This window comes from Dreissena polymorpha, chromosome 1 (genome assembly GCF_020536995.1).
Source record: "Dreissena polymorpha isolate Duluth1 chromosome 1, UMN_Dpol_1.0, whole genome shotgun sequence".
Classification (NCBI taxonomy): domain Eukaryota; kingdom Metazoa; phylum Mollusca; class Bivalvia; order Myida; family Dreissenidae; genus Dreissena; species Dreissena polymorpha.
Genome location: NC_068355.1, coordinates 77,766,473 through 77,777,931, shown reverse-complemented (window position 1 = coordinate 77,777,931; position 11,459 = coordinate 77,766,473). Strand labels below are relative to the sequence as shown.

Genomic DNA, 11,459 nt, shown 5'->3' with positions numbered 1-11,459 from the left:
TATCAGACCCATATACAATCCCAAGCCAGATTTTATAAATTAATACATCCTGACAAAATTTCATTAAGACGTGATGAAAACTGTGACCTCTATTGTCTACACAAGGTTTTTCAATGATTTGACCTAGTTTCTGACCCCAGATGTCCCAAATACAATCCCAATCCAGATTTTATCAAGATAAACATTCTGACCAAATTTCATAACGATTGGATGAAAATGGTGACCTATATTGTCTACACAAGGTTTTTCTATTATTTGACCTAGTGACCTAGTTTTTGACCCCGGATGACCCAAATACAATCCCAACCCAGATTTCATCAAGATAAACATTCTGACCAAATTTCATAAAGATTGGATGAAAAGTGTGACCTCTATTGTCTACACAATGTTATTCTATTATTTGACCTAGTAACCTAGTTTTTTACCCCAGATGACCCAAATACAATCCCAACCCAGATTTCATCAAGATAAAACATTCTGACCAAATTTCATAAAGATTGGATTAATCCCAATCCAGATTTTATCAAGATAAACATTTTGACCAATTTTCATAACGATTGGATGAAAACTGTGACCTATATTGTCTACACAAGGTTTTTCTATTATTTGACCTAGTGACCTTGTTTTTGACCCCGGATGACCCAAATACAATCCCAACCCAGATTTCATCAAGATAAACATTCGACCAAATTTCATAAAGATTGGATGAAAAGTGTGACCTCTATTGTCTACACAATGTTATTCTATTATTTGACCTAGTAACCTAGTTTTTTACCCCAGATGACCCAAATACAATCCCAACCCAGATTTCATCAAGATAAAACATTCTGACCAAATTTCATAAAGATTGGATTAAAACTGTGACCTTTCCTATTATTTGACCTAGTGACCTAGCTTTTGAACCCAGATGACCCAAATACAATCCCAACCCAGATTTCATCAAGATAAACATTCTGACCAAATTACATTAAGATTGGATGAAAACTGTAACCTCTATTGTCTACACAAGGTTTTCTATTTTTTGACCTAGTAACCTTGTTTTTTACCCCAGATGACCCAAATACAATCCTAACCCAACTTTCATCAAGATACACATTCTGACCAAATTACATTAAGATTGGATTACAACTGTGACCTCTATTGTCTACACAAGGTTTTTCTATTATTTGACCTGGTTACCTACTTTTTGACCCCAGATGACCCAAATACAATCCCAACCAAGATTTCATCAAGATAAACTTTCTGACCAAATTTCATAAAGATTGGATGAAAACTGTGACTTCTATTGTCTACACAAGGTTTTTCTATTATTTGACATAGTGACCTAGTTTTTGACCCCAGATGACCCAAATACAATCCCAACCCAGATTTCATCAAGATAAAAATTCTGACCAAATTTCATAAAGATTGGATGAAAACTGTGACCTCTATTGTCTACGCAATGTTATTCTATTATTTGACCTAGTGACCTAGTTTTTGACGACCAGATGACCCTAATACAATTCCAACCCAGATTACATCAAGATAAACATTCTGACCAAATTTCATCAAGATTGGATAATAACTGTGACCTCTATTGTCTACACAAACAAATTGTTGATGCACGTACGCATGCACGCCGGACATCACACGGTCACATAAGCTCACAATGTCACTTCGTGACAGGTGAGCTAAAAACAAGCAAATTCATTGAATTGATATCCGCCGCCAATATGCTTCTGGACACAAAAGTGATTTATTTGACACTAAAAAAAGCATTTTTTCAAGATACAAAGGGCCATAACTCCGTTATTAACAGACGGTGTACAATGCCATTTGGCGTGCATTCTTCCTCTTATCCATATATATATATATACTCATACAAAGTTTCAATGAAATCTGCCTAAGCACTTCCAAGATATGGCTCCGGACACAAAAGTGCCAGCCGGATGGACGGACGGAAAAACGGACGGACGGACAACGCCAAAACAATATCCCTCCGCCTATGGCAGGGAAAAACAAAGCAAATTATTCTATTGACGTACTGGGGAGGTAATGGCAAGTTTCGTTTCATTCTTCAGCAAGAGTACAATGCAGTTGTCTGTCTTATTGATCTTCTGGAATTTGGGGTATATCTCCTTGATGTCCAGCATGGATACCAGCTGCATAATGGATAACATAATGTGTTATATACCATGACAGGAAGGAATTTAATGTTCTCTAAAAAGCCTATAGTATTTTTCATCAATATGAACAAAGCTATCGATATTGAAATGTTCCTTTAAAAATATGTTTCTCCTAAACATGAAAAAGAGTAAAACATTCATTTTAATATTTTATTTTTTAGTGCTATTTTGTTGGATGTCTGATTATAAACACTCCTTGCAAAGGAAATAAAACTTATTATTTTACAGTTACAGCAAATTATCACTGGTTCTATTTGTTTCCCGGTCATCCACATTTTGTCTTACTAGCAACATCCCCACAACAAAAGAAAGTTTTTCTAATTGGCCATATTTTTCACTATAATCCATGCTCTGTAATTTATGAGTACGTTTCATTGACAACTTCGACTCCGTGAGACAACTTAGTTCAAAACATTTAAACTAACTACATGTATTAATGAAATCATTTTGATCTGTGCATTAAAATGCTATCATCTCTTTAACTTTGAAAAGACATGCTTGCAAAGGATTTAAAACTCTTCAACAAAGGAACATAGCAAAATAGAGACATTTCTTTTTTATTGAACAATTACTTTCAATTCTCTGTTAAGCATGAGTTGTGGTATAAATGCACCAACTTCTAAGTATTCTGCACATGACAATTGTTTTCTTGACAAAAGGCATTAATATTTAAAGATTTCTCAAAACAAACAAGCATATTGAGGACGATATCCTACCTCCACGCCTTTACTTCTGATCACCTGACCATCTCGGTTTTTGTGATAGAACTCGAGTCGGTTTGGGTAAAGTTTCAAATGTTTCTTTTGCCATGTCTGCAGGAATGGACCCCCGAGTTTCAACACCTCCCCTTCCACAATACAGTCTGTTGGACCTGTAAAACATCATACTTCCTTTGAGAATAACATACATGATAATACAATATGATACTCACAGAAACTTCATCAATGGAATATGCTACAGTAATGTACCAAACAGGATTCATTGTGATACGGATTAGCAAAGTCTTCAAATAAGATGTCATAAATGAAATTTGCCACTTTGACAAATTTGTCGCAAAGTTTGAAAATTTGTTGCAATTTGCAACAGCAACCATTTTTGTACTCAGAACCAGATCTAAGCTGAGATACCATGTGACGTCAAGAGTGTAAACAAGTTTATACTAAAGCCATAAAACGAAAACTGCAATGCCCCCTGGTGGCCATGTTTTTCAACAAATCTTCTGACCATGTTTCATGGTGATCTGACTATAAATAATGAGTTATAACAAGGCAAATGTTGACAACGCACGACAGTTGACACACGACAGAAGAGGCACAATGAACAAATGCAATCACAAAAGCTCAGGATGAGCATTTTGTGCTCAGGTGAGCTGAAAATTGTTTAGTACAACTGCCTCATACTACATGTATATCTGATCTTAATTAGCATTATAACAAATGTTGTCCAAATACACTGAACTTAACTTAATTTGACCTGTTCTCTGTGGAAAGGGGGTTAAATGCAGTCCACACAATCTAATCAGGGACCAAACTTTCCGCTTTTATGATATTTTCTGTTTTAAGAAAGTCTCTTTTTAGCAAAAACCCAGTTTAGGCAGAAAGTGTTGTCTCTGATAAACCTGTGGAGAATGCAGAGGCTTACCTATGATGAAACTTTACGCACATGCATAAAACCCCTTTTCACAGAGCATGGCTCATTTGTATTTCCTGTTTTAAAAATTGTGATCCTGAAGACATATTTGAAGCTTCATAGTTGTCAGAGTATATTGAACATTTAACCTTCAGGTTCTTTGCTCAAAAAGAGGCATAATTCTATTAAATAGCAGCACAGAATTATCCACATTAGTCAGTATATTCTTAAAGGCAGTGAATAAAACAAGTTGCATTATAAGGAAATGCAATTTAATTAAAAAACAAGAGATGTGTTTGTCAGAAACACAATGCCCCCTACTGCGCCACTTTGATTAATTAATTTATTTTTTATCATTTATCATTTTTATCATTTGGCAGGTTTAGATAATTATCTCCCTTTAAGGCTTATTACTACCCTTTGATTTGTTATTTTTTTACCTTTGACATTGAAGGTGACCTTTCACCACTCAAAATGTGCAGCTCCATGAGATACACATGCATTCCAAATATCAAGTTGCTATCATCAATATTGCAAAAGTTATGACCAATGTTAAAGTTTTGTGACACACACACAGTGACACACACACATAAAATGACAGATAGGCCAAAAACAATATACTCCTGATCATTCGATCCGGGGGCATAAAAAGAAACAAAATGTTGTGAATATATTTAATTTATCATAGATTAATACTTAATATTTAATTGTTAGTACATCATATTATGACAGTAAGATTCTGTATTTATTTTGAGTTGCTGTATCCAAACCATAATTACAGCATTAAAATGCTGCCAAAAAATTGACGAGTAGTATAGCTTATACTACCGGTATTACATGTACAGCTCTGCTAACAGACACAAAACAAGACTCCTAACCATCTTCCAGTTCATCAATTCTTGGCTTCTGTTTTTTCTTCTGCTCTATCTTATCAGTCTCTGTGTTAATGGCGTCAAAAACTGTCTCAGCCACCTCCTGTTGCCAGCGTTCTGAGACGACCATTGGAAAGTTCTTGTACAGCTCCTGGTCTGCCTCAGTCAACTGAAACAACGATGTGACTCGCATGCTGTGAATACATCCACATAATGTCATTAACCCTTACAGTGCTGGAACCGAATTTTGAAGGCCTTTGCAAACAGTTTGGATCCAGATGAGACGCCACAACGTGGCATCTCATCAGGATCCAAACTGTTTGCTATTCTGATAGTATTCTTTGAAAAAAATAGAAGAAAATGCTTATTTTAGAAATTCAGCAGACGAAATTTTGACAGAAGACAAATTTCACAGCATGCAAAGGGTTAAATACTGAACTAAACATAATAAAATCTCCTGTTATTATATGAGCAAATCTAAGATTGGTTCAGTCAGCACAGAGCAAACCTAAGATTGGTTCAGTCAGCACACAAACCTAAGATTGGTTCAGTCAGCACAGAGCAAACCTAAGATTGGTTCAGTCAGCACACAAACCTAAGATTGGCTCAGTCAGCACACAAACCTAAGATTGGTTCAGTCAGCACACAAACCTAAGATTGCAGGTTCAGTCAGCACAGAGCAAACCTAAGATTGGTTCAGTCAGCACACAAACCTAAGATTGTTTCAGTCAGCACACAAACCTAAGATTGGTTCAGTCAGCACACAAACCTAAGATTGGTTCAGTCAGCACAGAGCAAACCTAAGATTGGTTCAGTCAGCACACAAACCTAAGATTGGTTCAGTCAGCACACAAACCTAAGATTGGTTCAGTCAGCACACAAACCTAAGATTGGTTCAGCCAGCACACAAACCTAAGATTGGTTCAGTCAGCACAGAGCAAACCTAAGATTGGTTCAGTCAGCACAGAGCAAACCTAAGATTGGTTCAGTCAGCAAACAAACCTAAGATTGGTTCAGTCAGCACAGGCAAATCTGGGAAAACTTTTTTCGTCTAGACCCGATTTTCATTTAGAAGAGATTCCCTTAAACAATCAATTCCATTAAAGAGAGTGGCCCTATGACCTGTTATGAGACCTCATCCTCACTGTACCTTGATCCCTTTCGTGTCCTCCTCATCAAAAGATCCAATGTCGAACGCATCAGCAGCGTTAACCTCCCCTCGTGGCGGGATTAAAGGGGGTGGGTACTTCTGCAGGTACACCTGGTTCCAGTCTATCGACTTGAAGTAGGGGTGCTCCTTTACTTCTTGAGCTCTGAAACAGAAACAATCATAACTATAACTATAAATTATTGAAATAGGGAAACAACAGAAACATATATCAGGAGAGAAAATCCTTTTAACATCATTTGTTTAGTTCCCATTTGCCTATATACAATATAGTAAACAAGAGCTGTCTCCATAGGATTACACATGCCCCCAATAACGCTTTGATAGAAATTATGAGCATTTTTCAAAAACCTTAATGCATTTTTCAAAGCTAAACGCGGACCCTAAGTTCAAGGTCAAGGTCAAAGGGGTCAAAATTTGTGTGCATATGGAAAGGCCTTGTCAATATACACATGCATACCAAGTATGAATGTTCCATCTGAAGGAACATAGAAGTTATGAGCATTTTTCGAAACCTAAACGCAAAGTGTGACGGACAGACGGACTAATGGACTGACAGACAGACAGTGTGATCACTACATGTCCTCCTTTGGGGGCATAAAAACATCTCCTGTTAAAATTGACAACACAGGTTTTGACATTTTGATAGATATCTTTTCAAGTTAGTTGCACTTATTTGGCTGATATGTGCGTTAATTGGGCTTAATAAGGGTTACTGTAATCTGGAAGACATATCAGTTATGAGGCTCTATAATTGTCTTTATTTAGTAACAAAGCCAGTACATGTGTATCAATATGCTTTCATGCTGCCTGCAGGAATTGAGACGAACTTATTGACGCAACCATGGGGATTAAGCTGAAGCAGAGTGGAGGGTGAGGGCTCCCCAACCATTGTTATGCACCACCCTTGTAAAATATGTGAATTAATATATAATTATGTTTAATAAATGACAAAACAAACAAGAGATTGCCAAGCAATATGGTCCCCTACCGGTGAAACTCCACCATTGTCAGATTTTTTTTATTAAAAAAAATATATATTAGTTGCCATACCAACCAGAATTCTTGACGTAGGAACAAATGAAATCATGTGCATAATCTCCAAATTGCCATCTATCCATGCTTCAAATTTCATGAAAAAATATTAAGAACTTTTAAAGTAATCATAGGATCCAGAACAGTGTGACAAACACACTAACTGACTGACTGACTGACGCACAGAGCGCAAACCATAAGCATTTTTATTGTTATTTTCTTTAGCTTTCATGGTTTTGTTAGGTTAAAAAGCTTTCCAATTTGAATAACCTATTTACAACTTAATGGCACATCATATACCAAAATAAATCAGTAAAGTTCAATTCAGGAAACCCCCAAAAATGCCCTACAAAGTCATTTAGTCCTAACATATACTAAGGAGAGTGCACAAATGTTTGACACATATAGGTTAATAAGGCTACACTCCACCATACCCTCTTCCCATGCAGCCAAGCCTCTCCTCAACATGTCGTCTCAGCAAGCCTTCCAGCAAGTCCTTCATCTCCGGGGACATTGAGTCTGGCAGATCAACGTTCTGGAAACACACACAACTTTGTAAAACACTTTATATGTAATAGGGTTATTCCACTACGACCCGATTCCCGATTTGTCCCCATTTCCAATATTTTGAGGTCGGGGACATTCGTAACTCAATCGGCAAAGGTCCTAACTCATTTGTAGCTAGTCGCGGGCGAGTCGTGAGCTCCAAAAAATCACGGCCAGTTTTTAAACGTGTTTAAAATTTGACCAAGACCTCAAATACTGAATTTAATCGCAGTTGACTCGTAACAGTGTCATAGTGCCTTCTTGGGCATCGTAATTGAATCTTAAGTAATTCGTGACTCAATCAGGGAATCGGTGATCATGTGATCTGTCTACGAATCATTTACGACTTTGTCAAGACTCTCAAGAGTTCATCCCGATTGAGTTGCGAGCTCGCTAAGATTCTCGCGATTTAGTTGCGAAACAGTTACGATTTTTTAAAGAATGATAAAGAAATAATATTTTTCCATCATGTTTTTTTGTCGAATAACCCACAGAAAGGAATATAGATGCGTAGGAATTAAATCACGAATGCGGAGCACAAGTGCTTTGATAACACAAATCTATACTCCTTACTGTGGGTTATTCGACAACAATCCATCATAGAAAAATATTTTTTCTATCCTTACACTATTCTGATTGATTTGCTTCAAGCTTTTGGAAGTGAACTATATTTTTCAATACTCCGCCCTTCTTAGTACAAAGTTCACTATTTAGTGACGTCATTGAATTGAACAAACATTTAATGTCGTTTTCGTTCATAAATATTTTGCAAATTACGTCACTTTCATTGAGAACAACACTCATAGAAACTAAATGACGTTACATGTGTTAATTCTTCTGAAAAGCTGACATGCTATAAATTTTTTCTTAATTACATTTCTTAACAAACAAATTCTTAGCAGGCGTGGTCATGCCACTTATCATCAAATAAACAATTTGTTGTTTCATTACATTTATATACGTGCTACATTTTTTTACATTTTCTTTAAGAGCGGGATTTAAGCACGTGCATTTTACTGCAATATTTTCTTTATTTATTCGGAACTATTTTCGAAACATTAAGCTCCGCCCATAATTTATTGAAGAACAAGAGGGCCTAAAAGGTATCCCCTGCAACATATGCTTTGTTTGAGGATGAGTGCAAATTGGACGGATGAACATAATGATAGATGGACAGACAGAGGACAATAACACAAAACTAAGACAAAGGAAGGTTCTTAAGCCTTCACAATGATGGACAGCCGGACGGACGGACAACGCCAAAACAATTTCCCTCCGCCTCTGGCGCGGGAATATATTCATACCAAGTTTCAAAGAAATCCGCCAAAGCGCTTCCAAGAAATGGCTCCGGACACAAAAATGCCTATAGTAAAAAGCATTTTTTCAAGATACAAAGGGCCATAAGTCTGTTTTTAACAGATGGTGTACAATGCTATTTGGCGTGCATCATCCTCTTATGCATATATATACTCATACCAAGTTTAATTGAAATCCGCCAAAGCACTTCCAAGATATGGCTCCGGACACAAAAGTGCCTATAGTAAATAGCATTTTTTCAAGATACAAAGGGCCATAAGTCTGTTTTTAACAGATGGTGTACAATGCCATTTGGCGTGCATCATCCTCTTATGCATATATATACTCATACCAAGTTTCAATGAAATCCGCAAAAGAACTTCCAAGATATGGCTCCGGACACTAAAAAGCATTTTTTCAAGATACAAAGGGCCATAAGTCTGTTTTTAACAGATGGTGTACAATGCCATTTGGCGTGCATCATCCTCTTATGCATATATATACTCATACCAAGTTTAAATGAAATCCACCAAAGAACTTCCAAGATATGGCTCCGGACACAAAAGTGCCGTCCGGACGGACGGACAGCCGGACGGATGGACAACGCCAAAACAATATCCCTCCGTCTCTGGCGGGGGATAATAACCCACACTTTATTTCCTTCTTTGTCTATAGAAAACAAGTCGCGTGCCGTGTTAGAATCAATATCAGTAGATATTGGCGCCGAATTCATGGGTGCGTTCGGTGAGGTCCTAGCTTAGTCGTGACCGATCTGCATCGTTCGTAGTACAGTCGCAGTAGATTCTTACACATCGTAGTGAAGTTGCGACCCTATTCGCAAGACTTCAAGCGAACCCCATGATTTGTCGTAACTCAATTGTACCACTGTCGTAACTGAATCACAGACTGTCACGAGTCTTCCCGATTCAATTAATTTGAGAAATCATAGCAAATCGTGGGCTTGTTTTCGTAGTGGAATAGGGTCATAAGGCGTTTTTGAAAACAAGCACTGCAGAATGACCTTTACAGATCTCCTTGTACGGTAGATATATGTCTGAACAAACACAAATGACAACAGAAGTATCAAATATTAAGAGAATTTAAGGAACACCTTTAATACAGGCAGATTTTTTGTGTGCATTTTTTAAGTTAATCCCATACAGTTTACATGCATAAGGTTTGTAAAATGTGACTAAAAGTTTATAAATATAATAATTTTTAGGAGCAATGTGCTCCAAAAATATTGTCATAGGTACTTAGGCATTTTTTTTCATTAAATATTTACCTAGATACTACACGAATCAGGCTAGATTTGGGAAAACTGGTCTCAATGCATGTTTGTACAGTTTGTTTCCACTAAGGCCCAACAAAAAAATATGTTTGTTTCCACTGACATGGCCTAAAAAAATAGGGTAGGTAGGTAGTATGTCGTACATGGTGCATCTTCTCATTTTTATGTGTACAACTGTATGTACAATAAATTTGATAATGTATGTAATGCAATATGGCTTTATTTAAATGCTTTTATGAAATAAAAAATTGCTGTTCATTAATTTTGCATTTGTTGCTTTCCTTATTTCCGAGGTTAATGTTGACTTCTGGCAACGGCTTTAATAGTCCATTTTATGACCAGTAAAAGGCATAACTTAAGTCGCAGTAAGCTTGACCCTCAGTGTCTATAGGGATTCAGTGTTGTTATACTTTCTGTTCCTTTGGGATCATGGAGTATATACTATATTATTTATAATTTATAATATATTAAATAGCCCAAAAGCAGTGCTAGGGGGACCCGAGTGTTGTTGCATGTAACATTATCACCATGAACAGACCCAATCAAACTGCTTATGCTATTAAATGTCTTGGATGCAGTTTATGCTTCCAAAGGACCACATTTTCAGATTATATTATGTACTGGTGTCGTGGGGTCTATCTACCAGGGCTAGCGCTGTCCCAAAATTTCTTTGAGCCAACCAGGTTTTTGTTTTTCGATGCGCGATGGTTTTGAAATAAATAATTATATATACGTTTACTATCAACTTGTTTATATTTCGTTAAATGACAACAAGGGCATATCACATATCATAATGTAACATACAGATCTCAATATAGAAATAATTAGTATGGTAATTGTCAAAGTACAAACATAAGTAATTTTATAGATGTACATTTAATAGGGGTGTCGATTGTTCCAAATTTGAAATCCTGAAAATTAGGCCGGGGATCTTGGAACCGCAGCCGCAGGAACCCAACAGGAAGAAAGGGCAGATCCCCCACCCCATCCAGAGCCCTTACTAATTGTTCTTTTTTTATAGTCTTTTCAATTGTATTTTCAGGTGAATACACTTTTAAATATTATAAACCACACCGTCCGTATCACCGCATGTGCATTCGTCATTCTATTTCTTCTATAAAGAACTTCGAAAATAAATTATAATTGACGAAAAATAATGTATCCGAAAACAACTGTCCAAAAAATTGTACGCGTTTTCCACATTAAATGAAATGTGCACATCGTTTGACTGCAGACATTGAAAAACCTAGCAAATATACAATTTGGTTGACATATTGCTTTACAATAGCATTTTTTGTGGGTAAAAAACAGCTTAATTATCACCTTTTAATTTCAAACGATAATCGGCAGACAGGTTAACATCGTCGAAATAGAACTAATTATTTAATTATCATCCTTTAATTCAGATCGATAGTCGGAAGAATGGTGTTAAGTAATCAGCTTAGAAATAATTTATT

At 36.5% G+C, this 11,459-nt stretch overlaps 1 protein-coding gene across 4 annotated transcripts in view; it reads right to left on the bottom strand.

Annotated features, from left to right (window-relative positions):
* LOC127836523 (beta-adrenergic receptor kinase 2-like) overlaps positions 1-11,459 on the bottom strand; it is a 417,424-nt gene that overhangs the window by 273,539 nt on the left and 132,426 nt on the right. For all 4 annotated transcript variants that reach the window (XR_008028815.1, XR_008028811.1, XM_052363173.1 and 1 more), the window contains exons 14-18: positions 7,304-7,404; positions 5,817-5,979; positions 4,673-4,835; positions 2,882-3,036; positions 2,025-2,141 (exon numbers count right to left, since the gene is read on the bottom strand). Coding sequence is in view for 2 of the 4 variants with exons in the window: in XM_052363173.1 (XP_052219133.1) it covers positions 2,025-2,141; positions 2,882-3,036; positions 4,673-4,835; positions 5,817-5,979; positions 7,304-7,404 (699 nt within the window). In the remaining 2 variants the exon portion in view is untranslated. The remainder of the gene's footprint in view (positions 1-2,024; positions 2,142-2,881; positions 3,037-4,672; positions 4,836-5,816; positions 5,980-7,303; positions 7,405-11,459) is intronic.